Raw genomic sequence first — 27,872 nt, forward strand, 5'->3', positions numbered from 1 at the left:
GGTAAGAAAAGGTATACTTACATATAATTTCAATATTATGGTTTAAGGCAGTAGTCATATAGAAATCGTAATTATACGCATGGATGTGATCACATTTTCCTGTTAATTCATCACCTGTAAAATTTGGGCAAATTCTATATGAAGAATATTATCTTGGAGCAAGGTTTAAACTCATATTTTGTCATTTAATAGAAACTTTCAAATTTTTTCAAACACTTTTTAAACTTTCCAAATACAAAAGTTATTTCTATCTCTGTAACTTTTTTTATTATACTAATGCAAGCAACATACGTGGTAAGTAAATGTCACATTTTACAGCAGTTTGAAACAATCTGCTGCTCCATCCACTGTAATTTCAGCTCCTTTGTAGAACTTTTTTTTTTTTGCCCCTCAGCCATACAGTTTATGTTCACAGTGAGAGAGATAAAGCAGTGTTCAAGCAGTCGCTGTCATGTACTCAGATCCAACTGAAATAAATAGACTCAAGGGAACTACAGTGCCTATAGTCTCTTGGGCAATGGAGTTACAATTGGAAAATTACTGGCCTGCCATCCATTGTACTACTGACAGTAATGAAGGTCATTCCTACAGAAATTCAAATAATTGTTCAGTTAAACATTATTTTGTGTTATGGTTGTTAATGCATATATAATTATCTATTCTTTGAATGGTTTCAAGTTTTCACCTCCAAAATTAGATAGTTCACACCCCCAGTGATCTCTTAGCCCTTTGTGTACCTCCCTCCTTTTCTAAAGTGCTTCCTGGTATCTGGGTGTCTCGTGTCACCTTACCTAAGACCACAAGAAGTGTCACGCACAGCTTTCTCTTCAAAAAGTGCTGGTAAGTTTCCACTTGATTGTCATTGATTGGTTGTTTAATAAAAATTGTGGTGTTTTTTTTATTTTTATTTATTCACTGGGTATTCTATTTTTTTTTTTTTTAATGAACAGTGCTTATTTATACTATACTTGTCTATATAAAATATATTTTATAATCTGAGAAAACAGATTATAAAACAACATCACTTGTAATTTTTTTTTTTTTTTTTTTTTTTTTTTTAAATGTTACGGTTTGTTATGGCAAAGTGCTATGGAATAGTGCAGTACATATTGTAGTTGTTGTTGACTGTTGTTGACTACAGAAAGGAGTTTCATCAGGGGATTTAATTTAGAATCAGGTTGCATGTGCACAGTGTCATATGCATTGAAAAAGGCACAAGTGCTTTGTCTTTTGAGTGAGGCCACATAATCATGTCAGAGTTTTAGAAATCAGTAAGGGGCTGAAGCCCTTAACACAAAAAGAATAAAGAGTGTGTAGGACCCTGAGCCTGAATAGATTGTAATAGCGATTATAGTTTGTTTACTGGTAACATACTGTACACCTGAAGTAGACAGACAAGTTATAACAAGTCAAACCAGAAATGAGCAGCATTTTTATTATTTGTGCAAAAGGACAGTACAATGATCACCTAAAAGTATCACATGCACATTGCACATAAGCATAGTTTTACGCCATAATTATGTCAGTTGCGCTTGTCAGTCCTTGTGGGCGTGGTAGGGTAGTGTCTTGGAGGATTATTTTCACAGTTATGTAGTACATTCTTGGCTGTCTTGCAGCTGTACACCTGTACCTGATCCCACATTAAGGAATTCATAACTGTACTTTATTGAACCTACTTAAGTGGAAAACAGCAGTTACAACATATATAGAATTCAAGCCTTGCCGAACTGCTGTTTTTAAGGACTGCTGTGATTAGGTAAGAATACTGAATGTACCTGTTGTTATTTTTAAGCATTGATTAAGAGGACCATTTGTCATACACGCAATAGAAAATATAGAATGTTTAGTAAGGATTTTGCGTATAATTTATTTTGTTGCCATGACCCTTTATTATTTTAAGCAAAACTGTTTTGATATTCATATTTGTAATACCCACTGTATCAACATATGTACTACTAGCTGTAGTTTCAGTGCAGGTTGGAAATGATGTATTCTGACTTGCAAATATATGTGATTATGCTGGTGGTTTATTATTCTTAATAAATTGTATCTGTAAATATGAATTTTGAGAGAGGTGTAATTGTGTTTCTTATAGACTAACGTTGGGAATACATGACTTAATACAGCATGTTTTATTTCAGTGAAATGGTGTTGCATGCTGATAGCAGTCTTGTGCACCAAAAATAGGTATATAAGGAAGCTTTTTGCATTCCCAAAGACAAGTTTGCTTTTTTAATGTTGGCTATCTCCAAGCAAATAATTGTCTAAAGCAGTAAGGTTAACATTGCCCCAGCATTAACTAGCTATGTATGTTAACTATTCCTTGCCCACATCTTAACAACAGATTAACTTGTATTACAGTGCAAAATCTTATTGATTTATTGAAGGGGTACTCATAGTTAAAACAGTATTAAAATATGAAAGATTCTGTAACCATGATCTGATCTGAAATAATATTCCAGAGCCTTGGAGCCTTTTTTTAGCAAGTGCATGTTTTCATTGAGAGGACAAGTATCCCCATTAATTATGATATTTTTCACAAAGTAATGTATTTATAGTTTTCAGAATTAACAGGAAGACAATATTTAGCCTATGTGTCATTTGAAGAAAAAAACAGAAAAAACAGGCAGTTTTTGCATTGCACCCACAGATTACTGGAGATATTGACATGCACACCATGTTCTGCTGTCAACTTCAATATGTTGATTCATATACAGTGTACACATTAAGTAAACCAGAAGCTTTCAGTATTAATATATGAATACATTTTGTATGTATACAAGTTGAATTTGTGAATGTTTCAAATGTACCTTGTGATAAAAAAATCGAACTGTTTTTAGGTTATTATCAAATAAAAACAAAATATTCAAGCCCTATCTATAAGTAAAGTGCTTGGTATTTTGATTAGCACAAAGTATTTGCAAAATGAACTGCTCTCCATGAATTAGAGATGTGTTGTTCAGGTGTGTTTCCATTTGTTGAATACAGAATTCTCAGTCATTCAATGACCAACATTACACTGTCATCATGTGGCCCCATTTTCTCCTCATCTACATAGGAGCCATAGGATTTGGTGAGTGGGATGTTGACTAAGTTGTCCAAGTCACAATCTTTATATTGTCACTATATTATTCCAGAATAAAAACTCTTGTCAACTTGAACATTGTTTAATATTTTTCTTTTAATCTTTTTTTAGGTTGCTTCAATAAATATGTGTCTTCTCAGGTACAGTTGGTTTATCTTATAGTAATGTAATAATTTCACTGTGTAATGATGTATTTAACTATTCTTTGAATTACTGTTTTAGGTGCAAATAATTCTGCATAAGTCCAGCTATATAAATGATGTGGAATACAGAGATGTGGAAAAATGACTTATTTTTGGTTTTGAATAAATAATGAAAGTTCAATCTGTTATTTGCTATTTCACGTAAGAGGTTTGACCTATCTACTGTTAGGGATTGGTGAGGACTAGATGAGAGTTAGTTCTGTTCCAATATGTAAAACCATAGAATTGAAAGAGGTTGTACTTTTAACATCACTGTAAGTACTATTTTCATAATTACCTTTCGCTGATTGTTTTTCGTCAAATTAAAGCCACTCCTATATGGCTGTGAATCTGGCATGTCTGAGTGTGGTGCTTCTGGAACATCTTCAGGCCAATTGAAGATTATTGTTGATGTATAGTATATTAATAGAGGGGACGTGCATAAATAATGTCTAATCATTCAAAAATCTTACTGGGAATGTCCAGCTGTGTTTAGAATAGAAATAAAAACATTGACAGACAACCAAGTGAAATGCAAGTTAACATTCCTACCCATAAGAACACAGTCAATACATTTATATAATATTACCATGTCGTGCATGTGCTGTAATGAGACCACAATGTGGGAATAGTTTGGCCATCCTTATATTGGTAAAATTGGAAAATATAATTATCTTTCATTCCATCAACGGCATTATCCATTCAATTAGCAAACAAGAAGGAGTGAACATTGTTAATGGAATAAGTTCATATATTGCTAAGCTGACAAAGGAACCAAAGATTGCAATTCCAAAACATCCAATTACCCTGAAGCTGTAAATCGGACTTACTCATAAAGTAGGGGCCATTTTGTTGAATGTCAGCAATCTGTGTTGTCACTATGGTATGTAGGAATTATTTGCATGAACAGGAGGTAACTTTAATTTAAAAAAGGTTACTCATAGAAACATGTGGGCACGTGTAAAACCAAACACTTAAAAATACAAGGCAAATTAACACCGGAGAAGGCTTTTGTATACTTCTACTTTTTTGTCTAATTTGTTAACAGTTGAATGAGAATTGAAACAAGCACCATGTACATGTGTACTTGTATGATCACTAAAAATCCGTGTGTCTTGGTCAGAAACTAACATGGATATATGTTTTATGTTCTGTTTCCTAGTGTCTCCCAATGTATCCCAATGGTAAGGTCATACACAGGCATAATTGTATGCTTTATGTTTAAAGAGCAGTTCCTTATTTAATTACGCCAATTTCCCAAATAACTATATATTTTTTTTCTAGGAACTGAATGTTCAGACACCAACAGGTGAGTCTTGGCATACCCTTGATACACTGACTCATCAATATGCAAGCAGAATATCACATCAAAAGTACAAACTGTAAATACTTTATCAAAAAATAATTGTTCCAATGATATGTTCTGTCTCACCAATTTAAAGTTCACCTTCTACCAAAATTAGTTGGTGAACTGTGTTAATAGTTCCTGAAGCACTAATTACAAATCAAACACTTTTGTTGCACAGGTCTATTCTATTGAATGCATGCAATATATGTAATGCTGACCACATTTATGGTTTCATAAAATAATGTTTAAAGGTAGCAATCTGTTTTCTGAAGTGATAATAAGTTGCGGGTGTGGGCTATTTTAACACACAAATATAACACTTGCTAGAGATTGTGGAGGGGTGGATAATTCTCAGAGAGCATGAGCTAAGCTACCTGGGATAGAAAGGGGGTGGCAGGGGAAAAAGTCCCCATTTGTGAGAATCTACCACTTTACACAATGTGACTGTGTTCTTTGTTCCAGCACTAACAATGGACATGGCACTGCTGGAATGTGCAACAGCACTGTTACACAATCTGGATGTTTTCCTGTGAGTTTGCCATTCATACAATTTACTTCTTTTGTTTGAAGTGAGTACTTGTGAATCTTGTCTCTTAACCCCTTAGCGCACATGCCAAATCTTGCCAATCCTTGCCCATTTAGGGGGTACCCTATTTAAAGCTTTATAACTCCAGATGTGAACATCACACAGACTTTAAAAAAGGCTTAAATGAAGCAAGACATTCCTGAAAGAGTCATTTTTTTCTCTTTTGCACGTGTCCATTCTATTGTGTGCATGGAGTAAATTAAATATGTCGACAATACAACTATACAGATATACAATTCTGAGAGGACATGCGAGCGACACTACCTGGGGCTGTAGGGAGGGAGTGGTAGACAAAATGCAAAACTAAAGTAAATGCAACCCTAAGTAATGTGGCCAACTGGAGAAAGAGATGAAAGGCAAACTGAATCCTTGCGGACACTCAGGCGACATTCTGAGCCTCTTTTATGTGACGCATACACGCATGATGCGTGCAATGTAGATAAGGCTTTAGACGTATGTCAAATGGCAGTTCCTGCCGCACTCCCTTTTTTAATCTTCATATTTTGTTGAATGTGAAAAGCGGTCACGCTCATCAGTCAAAATAGCTCTGACGTTTTGAGAACAGAAGGAAATTCTTTACATAGCTATTCTTCAAATTCCACGCATTGTGCATTTGTGTGCGATCAGTACATGTTGTACAATGGTAAAAAGCTTTCAATCTTTTTCCATTCTTTGTTGTACTTTTTTCCCTCAAGTCAACAACTTCAACCGTGAGAAGCTTCTTACAGTGTGTTGGACTGCCTGTCATCATGTCTGAAAACAGCGTGGATCACATGAAGAATCTGAAAGGAGTAATAGACACAGCCTTGGGTGTCTACTCCTTTATGGTAAGTTACACTGTAGCAAGCACACTCTTGTACTGTTCCATTCATTTATGAATGTGATGTTGTGTTACAGCAACACCATGAGAAATGTCATGTTATAAGTAACTACTGTCACGGCTGTTTTTCACATAGAGATCCAGCTTTAGTCAGGGCCCCATCCTGGAGCTGGCGGGCGGGATCGGTGTAAACACAGAAGCTGAGCAGTTCCATGATTTGGATTTTGTTAAGCTGTGGTTCCAGGTCAAGCTAAAGCCTCTTCTGTCAACTGTGACTCGAAAGTTTCTATCCTGTCTCAGCTCCAAAAATTTCAGCTGTGAGACCTACCAGGCTGTGTATGGTTCTCTTTATTTTTTCCACTGTTATACGTATGTTGTGTTTGCCATTGAAAATCTATATTACATTTTGCCAGTCAGGATATTTCTCTGGTCTGCTTTGGTGTATTGTGTTCAAATGTGTAGTTGCCTTTGCATTCCTTTGTGAAACAAAAGTGATCAAATGTTTTCAAGATTAAACATAATGACTCTGTTATATTCTGTATTTTCTGCAGGGTGAAAGAGTTAAGCCTTCATTTTTCAAACATGGACCCTGTCCGGCAGAGGTGGATCTACATGTTTTTCATGTACCCCTTCCTAGCGAGGAATGGTACAGCAGGTGTTTGCCACTTACAGATTTCTAACCTCATCTTTTCAGATATTGGCAGTTGTCATTCTGTAATACATTTCTAAACAGATATTTATTTAATGTGTAGCTAAATCCAGTCAAACATGGTGAGGTGGAAAAACACCCACAAAATAACAAATGGCAACATCAAATTTTGAAATCCTAACAGATGAATGAAAAAATCATTATATCAATTTTTCAAAACTCAACACATAAATATTAACAAAAGACCACAAAAACATAAAACTTCCAGTGAACCATAAAAGGATTAATGATTTGTCCTGTTGATGTCATACATTCATTCAATTTTACACTTGTGTTTTCAGGAGCCTCATTTATAGAATTTGTGCGAGTTTCATAGGAAAAAGTATAATTTACAAAGCAGGTATATAAATCAAATGTCGGTGTGGATTTTGACATAAACACAATTTAGGATGAAATATGTTTGACATTGTATTTGTTTTATATATGAGGCCCCAGTAAGAGGTGGGAGTAAGTGTCATCTTATTTGTTAAAGCAGCAAGTCACTGTTCTCTGTTTTCTTGTTAAAGGTTGTGTTGCTCATTTGGAGAACAGTGAAGACTGGCTCATGAAGAACTTTGGGTCCTTTTCTGCCATGGCCCATTTCAAAGACTTCACAGCATTGAACATTGTTTTCAGTGGAGTAAGTTCTTATAAAATATGTGTAATTTACAGGAATTTATCGGCATTATTTGGTACGAATATAAGGGCAACATACATTATTAAATGAATGGCTTGGCTTGTCCTTTCAGCTGGAAGTCCTGCATCTTCTCACACCAGAGCAGAAGGCTGAGCTGATTCTGCACCCGGAGGTCGGTGGCCTAGACAATGGGACCATCAACCTGGTCTTTGAGAGCTTGATCAAACCTCTGCAAGAAAGCCAGCACATGAATGCATCAAGACCCCTTTATAACATGACCACATCGGCACCCATTCTCCATGGATCCACACCGGGGCCCAGCCATCCCATGCCAAGTCAACATAATGGTCTTCAAACGGTACCTTGTGGGGGGCACAATTTGTGGTGTAATTATATGAACTATGCATGAGCAATCACAGGTTGGCCAATGAGCTAAAGCGATACCTGCAAACTAAAGTGTTCACTGTTGTCTAATTTCAGGCATTAAATGGCTTTCTGGTGTTCTTTAAGCCACTGGGAAGTTTTGTCAAGGAGTTCGTATCACTCACTCATCAGGTACTGTGCTTTTTATCCAGTTCACATACACACAAATGTGAAATCATCCATTTTCTTTTGCTGCCAATAGTTTTAACCTTTGAAACAGAATATCCCTGAAACCACAGGTATGTCCTCACTATAATCGGTCCGAATGGAACCACAAGCCTGACTGTGTTTATTGATAATAATTTGCCATAGCACTGCGCTGTCCAAAGAAGGCAGGTCAGTTGTTCCTGTGTAACTGAGCAGGAAGACATGAAGTGTACTCCTCTAACACAATGGCTAGCTCAGTTGGCAGACTACAGAATAAAAACAAGCACTGACTGATTTCAGGTGCTTTGGACGAAGGTTTATGCTTCTCAGCATTCTCCCAAATTGATCAAATATTGTAGCAAGAGACGGGCCTACAAATCTGAGAGAAACAAAAAAAAACTGGATAAAAGGGGGTCATAAAATGAATATACCTCCCCTTGTGTTTTCACAAACAATAACACATTCACAGAATTAAATTTCTAAGTCAGTTACACCCACACTTTTATTTTCGTCAAAATTCAAAAATGTTCAAAAACTCAGTCATTTTCTTTTTTGTGGACAATTTCCAGCATGATCAGACTCAAAATAAGTAATTGATTTATATGCATTTATATATGCATTTATATTATATTTATTTATATTAGTGTACACAAGAAGTTAAATTACTATGTGCCAAAGAGATACTTTAAACTGATGCAATTGTTCAATCATATAATGTAAATAATGGATAGAGAATAGTAGAATATAAAGGATAGATCATTATATGTAGATTTTATGGGTGATATATCTTATTTTCTTGATAAAAGATGTAAGATGATTATTGTAATTTTGTTTAGTTCAATTCCGTATTTTTAAATATATTAATTGTCCATGAAAGCTGATTAAGGCCTAGCAAACTTTTCTGCATGTCCTCCTAGGACATTTCATTTATTACATTCTATATGGTGACACCTTTACTGTTCACTGCAGCCAAACTTGACCTCATTGAAAAGCACCACACTGGCCCAGGCTATGATTAATTGGACCCTGGCAGAGCTGGCCGGACACTTCACCGAAAACGGCACAGTGGAGAATGAGATTAAGCCCACCCAGTCTTCCTCATTTGGCAACTTTGACATCACTGATATAGATGACTGGTTCCAGCAAGTAGTGGTTCCTGTATTAAAACGCTTCCTGCCTGACAGTCAGACTGAGATCCCAATGGACCTCACTGCTGTCTTCTACAACCTCTTGTGAGTATGATATGCTATGATAGAACTTAAAGAATACTATCTCATAAATCCCATTTGGCAGTTTACTTTACACTTACCTAGAGCTTCTTTTGAATACAATAACATGACGTAGCAACTATATATAACATATTAACAAAGGTGACCATAGTATTATACAATTATTTTTGGAGAAATCTTCAGTATGAAAGATTTTAGCTAAAAACTTCTCAAAGAAAATTTCAAAGACCTCTTTGCCATTAACAGAACTCGCTGCCACTTCTCAGCCTTGTCATCAGGTGAACAAAAGGCCACCTTTCTGTACACCTCTCTGTATTAATCTCTTCGAGATGAATAGTACTGTCTGTTGCATCTTCAACTCAACAAAGAAAACTAGCAAGATAGCAAGCTACTGTAGCTAGCTAGATTGTGTTTTTCTCAAAGTAGCAAGGGAAATGTGGCATGTGTAGCTAAGGGACACCGCAGTCAAACTGTATTATCGTCATGTGAAAAGATTTCATGGAGAATAAGGAGATTAGTCTTGTCTAATTTTCTAGTTAGCAAACTATCTACCTTACCATTTATTTACTGCATCATTAATATTTGTGTGCGTATCATTTTATAAAAGCAATGAAAACCTCAGTTGTCAGATTTTTTTACCTAGATTTTTAAATTCTTTGTTTGCTAAAGAATAAGGCATGTCTCAATAGCTTTTCCTCCTTGTGAGTTTGAGATACAGTTTCAAATTTTAGAACTTGAGAAGTATCTAAATTACAGTATAGTTTTGTATTTATTTGTGTTAGTTTTGTTTGTATTAACTCAGTGTCAGTTTTTATACTTTTAAAATTAATTTTCTTCTTGGGTATAACAAAAACACACAACCAAAATCATCACCCTAATAATAATATTTTCCCTAATACAAAGTCACAGAAATCCCTGTAATTCTGAAATCTACGCTTTGCTTGCATTTATTTGTTTTATTTTATTTTATTTTATTTTATTTTATTTTATTTTATTTTATTTTATTTTATTTTATTTTATTTGCAGCTCTTTGACTTCCAACCTGAATGCTGGTGAATCAGATGCACCAGATGAATGCAGTGTCACCATTGAGGAACACTCATGCTCTGTGAGTTCCTTTTCCTATCATGTTATCCAGGAATAAGTTACTAGTTATTATAGAAATGATGGCCTTACTTCACCAGATCCCAGCTTGGTTCCCTGCAGTTGTGAATGTGGTCAAATCACTCAGTTGCACTTTTGTTATAACAGTTATGACAAGTCATCTGATGCAGTCATTCTAGAACACTTCTAGGAGGATTACTGTTGACTTCCATCAATCATCATCTCCTGAGGTGTCATAAAATCTTGCGAAATGGAAACAAACATCAGCCCACACACATTTTTTTAAATTCCAGCCAAGCTAATGTGCCAGTCTCCATGTTGAAATAATGTTCTATAGTATGCACAGCATTTTGTACTTGTACACTACTGTAAACTATCCAGCATTTTTGTACTTGTACTTGTAAACTATCCAAAGAAATTCAGTGGGATAAATAAAAATAAAACTTTCCTCAAATTAGGTTCATTGATCACCAATCATGAGATAAAGTTAATTTATCTTATATTTGGTTTTAAATTAAATGCAATGTTTGCCAGAGTGAGGTTTCCCAGGGAAGTTTAATCTGACCCCGATGATAACAAACACATTTGCCAAATTCATGCACCTTTACCACTATTTGCTATTCTAAAATGGTTGGGGTGTTTCTGGGTGTGGCACATTTGAAATAATTTAGGAAACATTAGGAAGAATTGCTTTGGAGAACAAAGGTTAATTTGTCTGTATTGTTTGTTGTAACTTGGCCTCATTTTGATAACAGTACTTATAACGGCATTCCTAGAGTTTTAATTAATGTCATATAGACCGTGCTCTGTATGTGTAACTCATTATTTTTGTGCATTGAAATTGTGCTTTTATTGAAATATTGTTTCTTTTTGTCTTTTTGTACTGTGTTTGTTATGAGTAACTAATAATGATAATAATAATAATAATAATAATAATAATAATAATGCATATAAATGTATGAACCATGAGATACAAACATAGTTACAAGTTAAACTGTAGGCAATAGCTAACTGGTGTTTGGGGTTTGGGTAACTTACAGCAATAGCTTAGGTGGGTGAATTTCATGATTGGGGACGACAAAGAAAATGAGAACCTTGTCATAAATATTGTTTTTTCAAGCTGAAGTGACCGTTTATCTTTTGAATGCTTGTAGAGTTATACTTCCTCAATTCCGGGCGCAGATATTACTTTATTTTTGTTTTTTTTTTAAAGCATAGCCTATATTATTTTATGTAGAGAACATATTTTTATAGATTTAATCATTTGTTTCCTATTCCAGATTCCCAGTGCAGTAGAAAATCTGGCTTATGTCTTAAGATGTGTTAGCCACACGAATCTGACCTTAACTGAAGAAAATATGAGGGTGCTTGTAATTGAGCTTTCACAAATGCTCAACTCATTGGTTGGACAGTACTCCACATTGGTAAGATAAAAATAATTACTTCTTTTTTTGTTAATACTTGCTACGATATAAAGCATATGTAATAATCTTTGTTCTAACTAGCACTGTATCAAGGCCATTTAAAAGAACATGGAAATCAACAGAAGTTATTTTTGAGTGTTAAAACATATTTAGTTACTTCATTAGTCTGAAAGGTTGTTTCATTTCAGAATTTCAGCGCTGCTGAGTCCCACTTCATGGATTTGTTTGGAAAGCTCCAAACAGGCAGCTTCACCGATGAGAATCTTCATGATGCGGAGTACATTGGGCTGTGGTTTCAGATAAAACTCAAGCCCCTCCTGCCGTCTGTGTCAAAAGACTTCCTCTTCTGCCTCAGCAACAAGAATTTCAGCTGTGAAACCTTCCAAGTTCTGTATGTGTACACAGTGCTTTCTGTATTCCTAAGGAATCTTCTCATGTGATTACTGTGACTTAGACATGTGTCCCTTTATTAAGGGCTCAAAACCTTGCCGATGATGGTTTTCAAAACTAGGATCAGGCCTGCATGTAGATAACTGTGAACAAAGTAATGCAGCAGATACAAGTGATAAAGAAGCAGCTGGGCTTGCACAGTGCACAGTAATGCACAGTATAACTGAAAGAATAGCCACTGATGCATAATGTCACTGATTAGGAGAGATCAATATTTCAATACACATTTTGAAATCTCCCATCTCCTACCAGGGACGCTATCATTTTAAGCTACTGTTTTAGTGTGTTACAGTATGTTCTCATGCTGATTGCATGCTCTTATTACCCCATTTTCAGTGTCATGGAGCTGAGTGATCACATCTCATTAATGGACGAAATGAAGCAGCAATTAATATATACTCACTTTATTCACCCATTCCTGTTGCGACACAAATATTCAGGTATTGTTGTCAGTGGTTGTTTGTGCTCTTTATTATGCACAAAGCATTTTACCATTACAGCATGAATGTAAATTAATTTCTCACAGTAAGTAATTTTAATGTGCTTTTATTTAAGATTCCAGCTGCATTTCCTCAACAAGCAGTCTTGAATGGGTGATTGAGAATTTTGGAAAATTTTCTGTCTTTGCACCTCTTCAGCACTTCTTTGATTTGCATTCAAACTTCTCTGCTGTAAGTATTACCAAAATGCAATTGAAATGAATGAATCCCACTTAATGGAAAAATCTCAACATGCAGAAAACATCCATGGTCAAAATAAAGAATCAATGCAAAACATACTACTATACTAACATCTGATTTATTGCCACCAAAGAACTGTATGAGTTTAGTGCATTGTATGGTGTCTGTAGTCATGGTATTCTCCTTTATTCAGCTGGAAGCCTTGCCTGCTCTCTCAGCAAAGCAGATGGCAGAGCTGGTTGCATCTCCTGAATCTGGACCTCCACAGAAAAATGTTGTTATCAACACAGTGTTTGACCACTTGCTGGAATTGCCAAAGGAGGGAAACCTCAAGGAGTTCCTACATTACCTCATCCTGTTTTCAACAGAGGTAGTGTTTGTAATTAATTTTACTCATGTTAGTTCATCAGCTTTGTGGTGCTATTTTGTTTATCTTTAATTAATGCTTGGTTTTCCCAAAATAAACATTGAAAAACAATTTTAGATATTTAACAATAAGGCAATGACGAAATTGGGTTGTTTCACAGCCTCTTAAAACTCATTAATTCTTTTCAGGCACTAATCAGCTGTGAATCTTACAATATAATGTGAGTATCATGGTCAGAAACGCAGTGGTAAGTGCATTGAGTGTCTATGAATGATACATGGTTTAATAATGTTATCACTATTTACCTCATAGCCTTGGGAGGCTGGATCAGGCCTTGCCATCAGTACCAAGGGAACTTGAGCCGGTCATACGGGCCAGTATGAATGAGCTCATGCAGAGAGCTCCAGAAGGTCAGTGTGCTATATTATGCTTATGCCATCCCATTATTCATATGTAGTGATACAGTGATAATGAACAATTACTAAATTGTGCAAAATAATTTGTTTCAGCTTAGTGAAGCTGATGTAATTTTATGTATGCTCTACTGTATATGAATGTCTTTTAATTTATGTTTTTTTTTTTTTTTTGAAGATTGCATTCTTGGACATGTTGGGGTAAGCCTGTCTTTCCATGGAAGAACAACTGGAGTATTTGATATTCTTCATCAAGTCAAAAGATTCTGTCCTAAATTCTTTTTTATTTTCTCAACACAGACAAGTGCAATATTAATGCAATTATACATGCATTAATGAATAATAATTTACAATGCTTCATTGGTAATTTCATTCTTTTTTCTTTTCAGTGCCCAGTGACATCATACAACGGTAAATGACTTGTATCTTACAAGAAAATTAAGTAATATTTTTTGCCAGTATTTAATTTCAGTATTTGTATTTATTGTCTGGTATTCTTGTGCTTTTTGCAGAAACCAGAGTTTGTGCCAGCGTCAACAGGTTTGTTCCATTGATACTGCTTTGAATTTTTAAATTTTTATATTATAGGTAAAACTGTTGAATATATGTGTAAATGAAATCCAATATGAGTCCATAAACAATAATAAAGGCTATATTCAGTGAATATAAAATTGTTTTTATTTCTTTGATACTGTACAGCACTGAGCTCCAACACTTCCTGGACGCTGGAAATATAACCAACATGCTGTGTCACTTCTCCATTGGTCAATATGCTTGCTCATCGGTAATTTCAAATGTTTCACTTTTCTTCTGTCGTTTAATTAGAGGATGAAGACGAATGCCAAAAAAAAAACAACTGCAGGAATGATGTATAAGACATGAAAGGAGCTGTTTCACTATTTTGTTATTGCCCTGCTTAAAATGTCATTTTTAAGCATTTGATAGTGAATAATTATTAACTGAAAGCACAGTTTTTTTCTTTCCAAATATTGTTTTTTATTGAATGTCTTGTCTTACATTTCAAATGTGAAGCTCATGCCACTCGGAGCTGAAAATCTTGTCACGCTGCTGAAATGCAAGTTGCCCAGCAACATGATGGACTCAAAAGAAACTTGGAAAGTGTTCCTCACTAAGGTCTCTGGAGTCCTTGATGAAGCTCTGAGCATCTTCTCTAACATGGTAAGAAAAAATCATAAATTACTGTGCACCAGTTTAATCTTCTTATCACAAGCCAAACTCTGGGTTTAAAAAATAACATTTATTTTTCACATTTTTAGACGTCCCACGTCACCAGTCTTTCGACATCCCATTTCCTGGACATACTTGGCGAACTCAGAATTGATGAATTCTCCGATATACAGCTGGCAGATGTAGATTTAATCGACAAGTGGTTCCATGGAAATCTAAGACCATTTTTGTCATCTGTGTCCGGGGAGTTTTTACGCTGTCTGGGCACCAAGAACTTCAGCTGTGAGACTTACCAACAAGTGTATGTAAAGACATTATTTACCTTTTCTTAACGCTCATTTTATGTAGTAAGAGTATTTTTTCCTGTATTTTGCTCTTGGAAAGTTGAATATGTGCATTGCTTTCTGCACCATCAAAATGCTCATCTTACCAAAACATTCACACATTTTTAAATCATTTAATTTAAAGGATGAAGGAGTTCAGTTTTCAGTTCCCTCATATGGAGGAAATGAGACAGGAGTTGGTTGCCAGATACTTCATCTTTCCTTTCTTGTCCCAGAACACTTCAGGTACAAACATGTGGTTAATTCATTTCATTTTGAGAAAAGAATGCATTTAACTAAAGACTCAACAGAAGAGATGACAAATTTATTTAAATATTTCTGTTTTGATTGAAAATATTAGCAGAATGTACAGTAAAAAGTAGACTACCTTACTGTGACTGACTCAATGCTATTTATGACTGCTTTTCTTTCAGATCCTGCCTGTTTCATCAGTACTAATGGAAGTTTGGACTGGCTGCACAAGAACTTTGGAGCATTTTCTGTCATTCTGCCTCTGAAAGACCTCCTGACCTTCACTCAGGACTTTGATCCAGTAAGCCTTAATGACAGAATATGGTTCCATAATGTCAAGTGTACAAGTATGCTGGCAAACAGTTACATGTTCAGCGCAATAAAATGTTTACCCAGCATCCTGATCTTCAGTCTTTGTGTTTTATTTGCAAAGTGCATTTGTTAAGACGAGAGAATTTGGTGTCTTCTCTTTTCAGCTGGAAGCCCTGCCTGCCCTCTCAGCAAAGCAGATGGCGGAGCTGGTTGCATCTCCAGAATCTGGACCTCCGCAGAAAGATGTCATTATCAACACAGTGTTTGACCACTTGCTGGAATCACCAGATAAGCGGACCTTCATGGAGTTCCTACATTACCTCATCCTGTTTTCAACAGAGGTAGTGTTTTAAAAATTTTTTACTCATGTAATTTAATCAGATAGGTGGTGCTATTTTGATTATCTTTAATTTGTTGTTGCTTTGACCAAATTAAATATATTGCACAACAATTTCAGATATTTAACAATAAAACAATGACGCAATTTGGTTCTTTCACAGCCTCTTATAATGCACTAATTCTTTTTCAGGCACTGATCAGCTGTGAATCTTACAATACAATGTAAGTATCATGGTCAGAAACACAGTGGTAAGTGCCTTGAGTGTCTATGAATTATACATGGTTTAATAATGTTATCACTATTTATCTTGTAGCCTTGGGAGGCTGGACCAGGCCTTGCCATCAGTACCAAGGGAACTTGAGCCGGTCATACGGGCCAGTATGAATGAGCTCATGCAGAGAGCTCCAGAAGGTCAGGGTGCTATATAATGTCCAATTATTTGTATGTATTGATACAGTGATAATTAATTATTACTAAATTGCGCAAATTAATTAGTTTCAGCTTAGTGAAGCTGATGTAATTTAAATAATGCTCTACTCAATATGAATGTCTCTTAATTAATTTTTTTTTTTTTTTTTTTTTTTTGAAGATTGCATTCTTGGAAATAATGGGGTAAGCCTATCTTTACTTGGATGAAAAACTTGAATATTTATTTGTTGGAGTCATTGCTATTGGAATATTCTTTAAAAAAGTGTTATTTTCTCAAAACAAACCAGTGCATCATAGATGCAATTATACATGCATTAATGAATAATCATTTACAATTCTGCATATGTAATTTCATACGTTCTTCTTTTCAGTGCCCAGTGACATCATACAATGGTAAATTACATTTTACAACAGAATTCAGTTACATCTTTTTGCCAGCATTTAATTTCAATATTTGTATTTATTTATTGGTATTCTTGTGATTTTTGCAGAAACCAGAGTTTGCGCCAGAGTCAACAGGTTTGTTCTGTTCATATTGCTTAGATTTTTTTCTTTTTCTTTATTACAACTACAGCAGTGTTGAATGTATGTGTAAATTAAATCCAGTATGAGACCATACACAATAACAAAGAGTGTACTCAGTGAATGTGAAATGTATTTATTTGTTCAGCACTGAACTCCAACATTACCTGGACACTGGAAATATGACCAACATGCTGTGCCACTTCTCCATCGATCAATATGCCTGTTCATCGGTAAATTTCATCACTTCCTTCTACCAATTAATGATAAAATTATGGCTATTGCAAAGAAATGCATCTTTAGGAAAGATGTATTAGGCATGAAATGAGGTGTTTCCCATTTATTGTTTTGCCTAACTTAAAAATTCTTTTTTAAACATTTAATAGTGAATAATCATTAACTGAAAGTACAGTTTACTCATTCATAATGTTGTTTTTTATTCAATGTCTTATCTTACATTCCGAATGTGAAGCTCATGCCACTCGAAGCTGAGAAACTTGTCATGCTGCTGAAATGCAAGTTACCCAGTAACATGATGGACTCCAAAGAAACTTGGAAAGTGTTCCTCACTAAGGTCTCTGGAGTCCTTGATGAAGCTCTGAGCATCTTCTCTAACATGGTAAGAAAAAATCATAAATTACTGTGCACCAGTTTAATCTTCTTATCACAAGCCAAACTCTGGGTTTAAAAAATAACGTTTATTTTTCACATTTTTAGACGTCCCACATCACCAGTCTTTCGACATCCCATTTCCTGGACATACTTGGCGAACTCAGAATTGATGAATTCTCCGATATACAGCTGGCAGATGTAGATTTAATCGACAAGTGGTTCCATGGAAATCTAAGACCATTTTTGTCATCTGTGTCCGGAGAGTTTTTACGCTGTCTGGGCACCAAGAACTTCAGCTGTGAGACTTACCAACAAGTGTATGTAAAGACATTATTTACCTTTTCTTAACGCTCATTTTATGTAGTAAGAGTATTTTTTCCTGTATTTTGCTCCTGGAAAGTTGAATATGTGCACTGCTTTCTACACCATAAAATGCTCATCTTACCAAAACATTCAGGTATTTTTAAATCATTTCATTTAAAGGGTGAAGGAGTTCAGTTTTCAGTTCCCTCATATGGAGGAAATGAGGCAGAAGTTGGTTGCCAGATACTTCATCTTTCCGTTCTTGTTACGGAACACTTCAGGTACAAACGTGTGGTTAATTCATTTAATTTTGAGAAAAGAATACAGTTTATTAAAGACTCAACATAAAAAATGACAAATTAATTTAAATCTTTTTTCTTTTGATTGAAAATAATAACAGTATGTACAGTAAAAAGCAGATTGCCTTACTGTGACTGATTCCGTGTTATTTATGACTGTTTTCTTATCAGATCCTGCCTGTTTCATCAGTACTAATGGAAGTTTGGACTGGCTGCACAAGAACTTTGGAGCATTTTCTGTCATTCTGCCTCTGAAAGACCTCCTGACCTTCACTCAGGACTTTGATCCAGTAAGCCTTAATGACAGAATATGGTTCCATAATGTCAAGTGTACAAGTATGCTGGCAAACAGTTACATGTTCAGCTCAATAAAATGTTTACCCAGCATCCTGATCTTCAGTCTTTGTGTTTTATTTGCAAAGTGCATTTGTTAAGACGAGAGAATTTGGTGTCTTCTCTTTTCAGCTGGAAGCCCTGCCTGCCCTCTCAGCAAAGCAGATGGCGGAGCTGGTTGCATCTCCAGAATCTGGACCTCCGCAGAAAGATGTCATTATCAACACAGTGTTTGACCACTTGCTGGAATCATCAGATAAGCAGACCTTGATGGAGTTCCTACATTACCTCATCCTGTTTTCAACAGAGGTAGTGTTTTAAAAAATTTTTACTCATGTAATTTAATCAGATAGGTGGTGCTATTTTGATTATCTTTAATTTGTTGTTGCTTTGACCAAATTAAATATATTGCACAACAATTTCAGATATTTAACAATAAAACAATGACGCAATTTGGTTCTTTCACAGCCTCTTATAATGCACTAATTCTTTTTCAGGCACTGATCAGCTGTGAATCTTACAATACAATGTAAGTATCATGGTCAGAAACACAGTGGTAAGTGCCTTGAGTGTCTATGAATTATACATGGTTTAATAATGTTATCACTATTTACCTCATTAGCCTAGGGAGGCTGAACCAGGCCTTGCCATCAGTACCAAGGGAACTTGAGCCGGTCATACGGGCCAGTATGAATGAGCTCATGCAGAGAGCTCCAGAAGGTCAGTGTGCTATATAATGTCCAATTATTTGTATGTATTGATACAGTGATAATTAATTATTACTAAATTGCGCAAATTAATTAGTTTCAGCTTAGTGAAGCTGATGTAATTTAAATAATGCTCTACTCAATATGAATGTCTCTTAATTAATTTTTTTTTTTTTTTTTTTTTTTGAAGATTGCATTCTTGGAAATAATGGGGTAAGCCTATCTTTACTTGGATGAAAAACTTGAATATTTATTTGTTGGAGTCATTGCTAATTGGAATATTCTTTAAAAAAGTGTTATTTTCTCAAAACAAACCAGTGCATCATTAGATGCAATTATACATGCATTAATGAATAATCATTTACAATTCTGCATATGTAATTTCATACGTTCTTCTTTTCAGTGCCCAGTGACATCATACAATGGTAAATTACATTTTACAACAGAATTCAGTTACATCTTTTTGCCAGCATTTAATTTCAATATTTGTATTTATTTATTGGTATTCTTGTGATTTTTGCAGAAACCAGAGTTTGCGCCAGAGTCAACAGGTTTGTTCTGTTCATATTGCTTAGATTTTTTTCTTTTTCTTTATTACAACTACAGCAGTGTTGAATGTATGTGTAAATTAAATCCAGTATGAGACCATACACAATAACAAAGAGTGTACTCAGTGAATGTGAAATGTATTTATTTGTTCAGCACTGAACTCCAACATTACCTGGACACTGGAAATATGACCAACATGCTGTGCCACTTCTCCATCGATCAATATGCCTGTTCATCGGTAAATTTCATCACTTTCTTCTGCCAATTAATTATAAAATTATGGCTATTGCAAAGAAATGCATCTTTAGGAAAGATGTATTAGGCATGAAATGAGGTGTTTCCCGTTTATTGTTTTGCCTAACTTAAAAATTCTTTTTTAAACATTTAATAGTGAATAATCATTAACTGAAAGTACAGTTTACTCATTCATAATGTTGTTTTTTATTCAATGTCTTATCTTACATTCCAAATGTGAAGCTCATGCCACTCGGAGCTGAAAATCTTGTCACGCTGCTGAAATGCAAGTTGCCCAGCAACATGATGGACTCCAAAGAAACTTGGAAAGTGTTCCTCACTAAGGTCTCTGGAGTCCTTGATGAAGCGCTGAGCATCTTCTCTAACATGGTAAGAAAAAATCATAAATTACTGTACACCAGTTTAACCTTCTTATCACAAGCCAAACTCTGGGCTTGAAAAATAACATATTTATTTTTCACATTTTTAGACGTCCCACATCACCAGTCTTTCGACATCCCATTTCCTGGACATACTTGGCGAACTCAGAATTGATGAATTCTCCGATATACAGCTGGCAGATGTAGATTTAATCGACAAGTGGTTCCATGGAAATCTAAGACCATTTTTGTCATCTGTGTCCGGAGAGTTTTTACGCTGTCTGGGCACCAAGAACTTCAGCTGTGAGACTTACCAACAAGTGTATGTAAAGACATTATTTACCTTTTCTTAACGCTCATTTTATGTAGTAAGAGTATTTTTTCCTGTATTTTGCTCCTGGAAAGTTGAATATGTGCACTGCTTTCTACACCATAAAATGCTCATCTTACCAAAACATTCAGGTATTTTTAAATCATTTCATTTAAAGGGTGAAGGAGTTCAGTTTTCAGTTCCCTCATATGGAGGAAATGAGGCAGAAGTTGGTTGCCAGATACTTCATCTTTCCGTTCTTGTTACGGAACACTTCAGGTACAAACGTGTGGTTAATTCATTTAATTTTGAGAAAAGAATACAGTTTATTAAAGACTCAACATAAAAAATGACAAATTAATTTAAATCTTTTTTCTTTTGATTGAAAATAATAACAGTATGTACAGTAAAAAGCAGATTGCCTTACTGTGACTGATTCCGTGTTATTTATGACTGTTTTCTTATCAGATCCTGCCTGTTTCGCCAGTACTAATGGAAGCTTGGACTGGCTGCACAAAAACTTTGGAGCATTTTCTGTCATTCTGCCTCTGAAAGACCTCCAGACCTTCACTCAGGACTTTGATCCAGTAAGCCTTAATGACAGAATATGGTTCCATAATGTCAAGTGTACAAGTATGCTGGCAAACAGTTACATATTCAGCTCAATAAAATGTATACCCAGTATTTTGATCTTCAGTTTTTGTGTTCTATGTGAAATGTGCATTTCTTAAGACGAGAGAATTGGGTGTCTTCTCTTTTCAGCTGGAAGCCTTGCCTGCTCTCTCAGCAAAGCAGATGGCAGAGCTGGTTGCTTCTCCTGAATCTGGACCACCGCAGAAATATGTTGTTATCAACACCGTGTTTGAGCACTTGCTGGAATCGCCAAAGGAGAGAAACCTCAAGGAGTTCCTACATTACCTTATCCTGTTTTCAACAGAGGTAGTGTTTTTAATTTTTTGTACTCATGTAATTTGATCAGATAGGTGGTGCTATTTTGTTTATCTTTAATTGATTGTTGCTTTGACCAAATTAAATATATTGCAAAACAATTTCAGATATTTAACAATAAGGCAATGACGAAATTGGGTTCTTTCACAGCCTCTTATATTGCACTAATTCTTTTTCAGGCACTGATCAGCTGTGAATCTTACAATACAATGTAAGTATCATGGTCAGAAACACAGTGGTAAGTGCCTTGAGTGTCTATGAATGATACATGGGTTTAATAATGTAATCACTATTTATCTTGTAGCCTTGGGAGGCTGGACCAGGCCTTGCCATCAGTACCAAGGGAACCTGAGCCGGTCATACGAGCCAGTATGAATGAGCTCATGCAGAGAGCTCCAGAAGGTCAGTGTGCTATATAATGCTTATAACGTCCAATTATTCATATGTAGTGAAACACTGATAATTAACTATTACTAAATTGCATAAATTAGTTACTTTCAGCTTAGTGAAGCTGACTTAATTTCAATAATGCTCTACTGTATATGAATGTCTTTTAATTTATGTTTTTTTTTTTTTTTTTCTTGAAGATTGCATTCTTGGAAATAATGGGGTAAGCCTATCTTTTCTTGGAAGATCAACTGGAGTATTTGATATTCATTATAAAATGAAATGATTCTGTCCTAAATTCTTTTTTATTTTCTCAAAACAAACCAGTGCATCATAGATGCAATTATACATGCATTAATGAATAATCATTTACAATTCTGCATATGTAATTTCATACGTTCTTCTTTTCAGTGCCCAGTGACATCATACAATGGTAAATTACATTTTACAACAGAATTCAGTTACATCTTTTTGCCAGCATTTAATTTCAATATTTGTATTTATTTATTGGTATTCTTGTGATTTTTGCAGAAACCAGAGTTTGCGCCAGAGTCAACAGGTTTGTTCTGTTCATATTGCTTAGATTTTTTTCTTTTTCTTTATTACAACTACAGCAGTGTTGAATGTATGTGTAAATTAAATCCAGTATGAGACCATACACAATAACAAAGAGTGTACTCAGTGAATGTGAAATGTATTTATTTGTTCAGCACTGAACTCCAACATTACCTGGACACTGGAAATATGACCAACATGCTGTGCCACTTCTCCATCGATCAATATGCCTGTTCATCGGTAAATTTCATCACTTTCTTCTGCCAATTAATTATAAAATTATGGCTATTGCAAAGAAATGCATCTTTAGGAAAGATGTATTAGGCATGAAATGAGGTGTTTCCCGTTTATTGTTTTGCCTAACTTAAAAATTCTTTTTAAAAAATTTAATAGTGAATAATCATTAACTGAAAGTACAGTTTACTCATTCATAATGTTGTTTTTTATTGAATGTCTTATCTTACATTCCAAATGTGAAGCTCATGCCACTCGGAGCTGAAAATCTTGTCACGCTGCTGAAATGCAAGTTACCCAGTAACATGATGGACTCCAAAGAAACTTGGAAAGTGTTCCTCACTAAGGTCTCTGGAGTCCTTGATGAAGCTCTGAGCATCTTCTCTAACATGGTAAGAAAAAATCATAAATTACTGTACACCGGTTTAACCTTCTTATCACAAGCCAAACTCTGGGTTTGAAAAATAACATATTTATTTTTCACATTTTTAGACGTCCCACATCACCAGTCTTTCGACATCCCATTTCCTGGACATACTTGGTGAACTCAGAATTGATGAATTCTCCGATATACAGCTGGCAGATGTAGATTTAATCGACAAGTGGTTCCATGGAAATCTAAGACCATTTTTGTCATCTGTGTCCGGAGAGTTTTTGCGTTGTCTGGGCACCAAGAACTTCAGCTGTGAGACTTACCAACAAGTGTATGTAAAGACATTATTTACCTTTTCTTAATGCTCATTTTATGTAGTAAGAGTATTTTTTCCTGTATTTTGCTCTTGGAAAGTTGAATATGTGCATTGCTTTCTGCACCATGAAAATGCTCATCATACCAAAACTTTCACACATTTTTAAATCATTTCATTTAAAGGATGAAGGAGTTCAGTTTTCAGTTCCCTCATATGGAGGAAATGAGACAGGAGTTGGTTGCCAGATACTTCATCTTTCCTTTCTTGTCCCGGAACACTTCAGGTACAAACATGTGGTTAATTCATTTCATTTTGAGAAAAGAATGCATTTAACTAAAGACTCAACAGAAGAGATGACAAATTTATTTAAATATTTTTGTTTTGATTGAAAATATTAGCAGAATGTACAGTAAAAAGTAGACTACCTTACTGTGACTGATTCAATGCTATTTATGACTGCTTTTCTTTCAGATCCTGCCTGTTTCATCAGTACTAATGGAAGTTTGGACTGGCTGCACAAGAACTTTGGAGCATTTTCTGTCATTCTGCCTCTGAAAGACCTCCTGACCTTCACTCAGGACTTCGATCCAGTAAGCCTTAATGACAGAATATGGTTCCATAATGTCAAGTGTACAAGTATGCTGGCAAACAGTTACATGTTCAGCTCAATAAAATGTTTACCCAGCATCCTGATCTTCAGTCTTTGTGTTTTATTTGCAAAGTGCATTTGTTAAGACGAGAGAATTTGGTGTCTTCCCTTTTCAGCTGGAAACCCTGCCTGCCCTCTCAGCAAAGCAGATGGCGGAGCTGGTTGCATCTCCAGAATCTGGACCTCCGCAGAAAGATGTCATTATCAACACAGTGTTTGACCACTTGCTGGAATCACCAGATAAGCGGACCTTCATGGAGTTCCTACATTACCTCATCCTGTTTTCAACAGAGGTAGTGTTTTAAAATTTTTTTACTCATGTAATTTAATCAGATAGGTGGTGCTATTTTGATTATCTTTAATTTGTTGTTGCTTTGACCAAATTAAATATATTGCAAAACAATTTCAGATATTTAACAATAAGGCAATGACGAAATTGGGTTCTTTCACAGCCTCTTATAATGCACTAATTCCTTTTCAGGCACTGATCAGCTGTGAATCTTACAATACAATGTAAGTATCGTGGTCAGAAACACAGTGGTAAGTGCCTTGAGTGTCTATGAATTATACATGGATTTAATAATGTAATCACTATTTATCTTGTAGCCTTGGGAGGCTGGACCAGGCCTTGCCATCAGTACCAAGGGAACTTGAGCCGGTCATACGGGCCAGTATGAATGAGCTCATGCAGAGAGCTCCAGAAGGTCAGGGTGCTATATAATGTCCAATTATTTGTATGTATTGATACAGTGATAATTAATTATTACTAAATTGCGCAAATTAATTTGTTTCAGCTTAATGAAGCTGATGTAATTTAAATAATGCTCTACTGTATGTATATGAATGTCTCTTAATTAATTTATTTTATTTTTTATTTTTTTTAAAGATTGCATTCTTGGAAATAATGGGGTAAGCCTATCTTTACTTGGAAGAAAAATTTGAATATGTATTTGTTGGTGTCATTGCTATTGGAATATTCTTTAAAAAAGTGTTATTTTCTCAAAACAGACCAGTGCATCATAGATGCAATTATACATGCATTAATGAATAATCATTTACAATTCTGCATATGTAATTTCATATGTTCTTCTTTTCAGTGCTCAGTGACATCATACAATGGTAAATTACATTTTACAACAGAATTCAGTTACATCTTTTTGCCAGCATTTAATTTCAATATTTGTATTTATTTATTGGTATTCTTGTGCTTTTTGCAGAAACCAGAGTTTGCGCCAGAGTCAACAGGTTTGTTCTGTTCATATTGCTTAGATTTTTTTCTTTTTCTTTATTACAACTACAGCAGTGTTGAATGTATGTGTAAATTAAATCCAGTATGAGACCATACACAATAACAAAGAGTGTACTCAGTGAATGTGAAATGTATTTATTTGTTCAGCACTGAACTCCAACATTACCTGGACACTGGAAATATGACCAACATGCTGTGCCACTTCTCCATCGATCAATATACCTGTTCATCGGTAAATTTCATCACTTCCTTCTAACAATTAATGATAAAATGATGGCTATTGCAAAGAAATGCATCTTTAGGAAAGATGTATTAGGCATGAAATGAGGTGTTTCCCGTTTATTGTTTTGCCTAACTTAAAAATTCTTTTTAAAAAATTTAATAGTGAATAATCATTAACTGAAAGTACAGTTTACTCATTCATAATGTTGTTTTTTATTGAATGTCTTATCTTACATTCCAAATGTGAAGCTCATGCCACTCGGAGCTGAAAATCTTGTCACGCTGCTGAAATGCAAGTTACCCAGTAACATGATGGACTCCAAAGAAACTTGGAAAGTGTTCCTCACTAAGGTCTCTGGAGTCCTTGATGAAGCTCTGAGCATCTTCTCTAACATGGTAAGAAAAAATCATAAATTACTGTACACCGGTTTAACCTTCTTATCACAAGCCAAACTCTGGGCTTGAAAAATAACATATTTATTTTTCACATTTTTAGACGTCCCACATCACCAGTCTTTCGACATCCCATTTCCTGGACATACTTGGTGAACTCAGAATTGATGAATTCTCCGATATACAGCTGGCAGATGTAGATTTAATCGACAAGTGGTTCCATGGAAATCTAAGACCATTTTTGTCATCTGTGTCCGGAGAGTTTTTGCGCTGTCTGGGCACCAAGAACTTCAGCTGTGAGACTTACCAACAAGTGTATGTAAAGACATTATTTACCTTTTCTTAACGCTCATTTTATGTAGTAAAAGTAATTTTTCCTGTATTTTGCTCATGGAAAGTTGAATATGTGCATTGCTTTCAGCACCATGAAAATGCTCATCTTACCAAAACATTCACACATTTTTAAATCATTTCATTTAAAGGGTGAAGGAGTTCAGTTTTCAGTTCCCTCATATGGAGGAAATGAGACAGGAGTTGGTTGCCAGATACTTCATCTTTCCTTTCTTGTCCCGGAACACTTCAGGTACAAACATGTGGTTAATTCATTTCATTTTGAGAAAAGAATACATTTAATTAAAGACTCAACAGAAGAGATGACAAATTTATTTAAATATTTTTGTTTTGATTGAAAATATTAGCAGAATGTCCAGTAAAAAGTAGACTACCTTACTGTGACTGATTCAATGCTGTTTATGACTGCTTTTCTTTCAGATCCTGCCTGTTTCATCAGTACTAATGGAAGTTTGGACTGGCTGCACAAGAACTTTGGAGCATTTTCTGTCATTCTGCCTCTGAAAGACCTCCAGACCTTCACTCAGGACTTTGATGCAGTAAGCCTTAATGACAGAATATGGTTCCATAATGTCAAGTGTACAAGTATGCTGGCAAACAGTTACATGTTCAGCTCAATAATATGTTTAACCATCATCCTGATCTTCAGTCTTTGTGTTTTATTTGTAAAGTGCATTTGTTAAGACGAGAGAATTTGGCGTCTTCTCTTTTCAGCTGGAAGCCCTGCCTGCCCTCTCAGCAAAGCAGATGGCGGAGCTGGTTGCATCTCCAGAATCTGGACTTCCACAGAAAGATGTCATTATCAACACAGTGTTTGACCACTTGCTGGAATCACCAGATAAGCAGACCTTGATGGAGTTCCTACATTACCTCATCCTGTTTTCAACAGAGGTAATGAATTTAATTGTTTGTGCATATCTTATAACTAAACTTATGTGCTTACATTTTATAGTATATGTCTCAGACATCTTGAAAATGTTGCTAGTTTAAGTTCAGGTAAATTATCTTTCCTCACTGATCATTTACAACCTGTTAAAGGTAAAAACAACCTTTCTGCCCTTGTTCACAGCCTATTAAAGCAATCATGTTTCCTTTTACAGACCGAAATCAACTGTAACTCCTACAAAACAATGTGAGTCATACCACAGCTTTAATTATGTGTAATCAATTCTATAAAGGGAATATATTTTAATTTGCCCACATTTCCCTCATAGATTCAGTAGGCTTTACCAGGCATTGCCATCAGTACCACAGGACATAGAGCCAGATGTTTGGGCCAGTATAAATGAGCTCATGCTGACTGCTCCAGAAGGTCAGTAGGCTACATCTTACTGTCAGTTTTCAATAATTTACTGACAGGAAAACTATCATTAAATGTATGAAATTACTTACCAGTTGTTTGAGAAACAGATTATAATTATTCATATGATTTCCTTAATGGTTTTATGTTGTGTATTTGCATTCTGGAACAGATTGCATGCCTGATGTTCCTGGGGTAAGTCTATCTTTCCTTGTCATG

The 27,872-nt window shown here is 35.3% G+C and overlaps 1 protein-coding gene across 12 annotated transcripts in view; it reads left to right on the forward strand.

Moving 5' to 3' along the window:
- The first annotated feature begins 801 nt into the window (after nucleotides 1–801).
- The window catches only part of mslnb (mesothelin b), a 64,435-nt gene continuing 37,364 nt past the window's right edge, over nucleotides 802–27,872 (forward strand). Inside the window, exons 1-66 of one of the 12 annotated variants that reach the window (XM_035406322.1) lie at nucleotides 802–840; nucleotides 2,989–3,073; nucleotides 3,197–3,225; nucleotides 4,430–4,451; nucleotides 4,552–4,576; nucleotides 5,078–5,144; nucleotides 5,897–6,028; nucleotides 6,158–6,357; nucleotides 6,573–6,676; nucleotides 7,237–7,349; nucleotides 7,459–7,704; nucleotides 7,827–7,901; nucleotides 8,886–9,148; nucleotides 10,172–10,253; nucleotides 11,530–11,673; nucleotides 11,862–12,064; nucleotides 12,460–12,563; nucleotides 12,679–12,794; nucleotides 12,997–13,173; nucleotides 13,359–13,390; nucleotides 13,483–13,580; nucleotides 13,762–13,784; nucleotides 13,973–13,994; nucleotides 14,096–14,123; nucleotides 14,283–14,367; nucleotides 14,616–14,762; nucleotides 14,861–15,072; nucleotides 15,240–15,340; nucleotides 15,529–15,647; nucleotides 15,823–15,999; nucleotides 16,188–16,219; nucleotides 16,312–16,409; nucleotides 16,588–16,610; nucleotides 16,799–16,820; nucleotides 16,919–16,946; nucleotides 17,098–17,182; nucleotides 17,422–17,568; nucleotides 17,667–17,878; nucleotides 18,045–18,145; nucleotides 18,335–18,453; nucleotides 18,629–18,805; nucleotides 18,994–19,025; nucleotides 19,119–19,216; nucleotides 19,394–19,416; nucleotides 19,607–19,628; nucleotides 19,727–19,754; nucleotides 19,906–19,990; nucleotides 20,230–20,376; nucleotides 20,477–20,688; nucleotides 20,855–20,955; nucleotides 21,145–21,263; nucleotides 21,439–21,615; nucleotides 21,804–21,835; nucleotides 21,929–22,026; nucleotides 22,212–22,234; nucleotides 22,423–22,444; nucleotides 22,543–22,570; nucleotides 22,722–22,806; nucleotides 23,046–23,192; nucleotides 23,293–23,504; nucleotides 23,672–23,772; nucleotides 23,961–24,079; nucleotides 24,255–24,431; nucleotides 27,454–27,485; nucleotides 27,568–27,665; nucleotides 27,826–27,848. In XM_035406322.1, coding sequence (XP_035262213.1) covers nucleotides 3,028–3,073; nucleotides 3,197–3,225; nucleotides 4,430–4,451; nucleotides 4,552–4,576; nucleotides 5,078–5,144; nucleotides 5,897–6,028; nucleotides 6,158–6,357; nucleotides 6,573–6,676; nucleotides 7,237–7,349; nucleotides 7,459–7,704; nucleotides 7,827–7,901; nucleotides 8,886–9,148; nucleotides 10,172–10,253; nucleotides 11,530–11,673; nucleotides 11,862–12,064; nucleotides 12,460–12,563; nucleotides 12,679–12,794; nucleotides 12,997–13,173; nucleotides 13,359–13,390; nucleotides 13,483–13,580; nucleotides 13,762–13,784; nucleotides 13,973–13,994; nucleotides 14,096–14,123; nucleotides 14,283–14,367; nucleotides 14,616–14,762; nucleotides 14,861–15,072; nucleotides 15,240–15,340; nucleotides 15,529–15,647; nucleotides 15,823–15,999; nucleotides 16,188–16,219; nucleotides 16,312–16,409; nucleotides 16,588–16,610; nucleotides 16,799–16,820; nucleotides 16,919–16,946; nucleotides 17,098–17,182; nucleotides 17,422–17,568; nucleotides 17,667–17,878; nucleotides 18,045–18,145; nucleotides 18,335–18,453; nucleotides 18,629–18,805; nucleotides 18,994–19,025; nucleotides 19,119–19,216; nucleotides 19,394–19,416; nucleotides 19,607–19,628; nucleotides 19,727–19,754; nucleotides 19,906–19,990; nucleotides 20,230–20,376; nucleotides 20,477–20,688; nucleotides 20,855–20,955; nucleotides 21,145–21,263; nucleotides 21,439–21,615; nucleotides 21,804–21,835; nucleotides 21,929–22,026; nucleotides 22,212–22,234; nucleotides 22,423–22,444; nucleotides 22,543–22,570; nucleotides 22,722–22,806; nucleotides 23,046–23,192; nucleotides 23,293–23,504; nucleotides 23,672–23,772; nucleotides 23,961–24,079; nucleotides 24,255–24,431; nucleotides 27,454–27,485; nucleotides 27,568–27,665; nucleotides 27,826–27,848 — 6,477 coding nt within the window. In that variant the 5' untranslated portion in view covers nucleotides 802–840; nucleotides 2,989–3,027. Of the gene's footprint in view, nucleotides 841–1,578; nucleotides 1,757–2,988; nucleotides 3,074–3,196; nucleotides 3,226–4,429; nucleotides 4,452–4,551; nucleotides 4,577–5,077; nucleotides 5,145–5,896; nucleotides 6,029–6,157; nucleotides 6,358–6,572; nucleotides 6,677–7,236; nucleotides 7,350–7,458; nucleotides 7,705–7,826; nucleotides 7,902–8,885; nucleotides 9,149–10,171; nucleotides 10,254–11,529; nucleotides 11,674–11,861; nucleotides 12,065–12,459; nucleotides 12,564–12,678; nucleotides 12,795–12,996; nucleotides 13,174–13,358; nucleotides 13,391–13,482; nucleotides 13,581–13,761; nucleotides 13,785–13,972; nucleotides 13,995–14,095; nucleotides 14,124–14,282; nucleotides 14,368–14,615; nucleotides 14,763–14,860; nucleotides 15,073–15,239; nucleotides 15,341–15,528; nucleotides 15,648–15,822; nucleotides 16,000–16,187; nucleotides 16,220–16,311; nucleotides 16,410–16,587; nucleotides 16,611–16,798; nucleotides 16,821–16,918; nucleotides 16,947–17,097; nucleotides 17,183–17,421; nucleotides 17,569–17,666; nucleotides 17,879–18,044; nucleotides 18,146–18,334; nucleotides 18,454–18,628; nucleotides 18,806–18,993; nucleotides 19,026–19,118; nucleotides 19,217–19,393; nucleotides 19,417–19,606; nucleotides 19,629–19,726; nucleotides 19,755–19,905; nucleotides 19,991–20,229; nucleotides 20,377–20,476; nucleotides 20,689–20,854; nucleotides 20,956–21,144; nucleotides 21,264–21,438; nucleotides 21,616–21,803; nucleotides 21,836–21,928; nucleotides 22,027–22,211; nucleotides 22,235–22,422; nucleotides 22,445–22,542; nucleotides 22,571–22,721; nucleotides 22,807–23,045; nucleotides 23,193–23,292; nucleotides 23,505–23,671; nucleotides 23,773–23,960; nucleotides 24,080–24,254; nucleotides 24,432–27,453; nucleotides 27,486–27,567; nucleotides 27,666–27,825; nucleotides 27,849–27,872 lie in introns of those variants that run through there. The other 11 variants (XM_035406321.1, XM_035406323.1, XM_035406333.1 and 8 more) reach the window with 11 other exon arrangements.

The sequence above is a fragment of the Anguilla anguilla genome, chromosome 2 (genome assembly GCF_013347855.1).
Source record: "Anguilla anguilla isolate fAngAng1 chromosome 2, fAngAng1.pri, whole genome shotgun sequence".
NCBI classification, from domain to species: domain Eukaryota; kingdom Metazoa; phylum Chordata; class Actinopteri; order Anguilliformes; family Anguillidae; genus Anguilla; species Anguilla anguilla.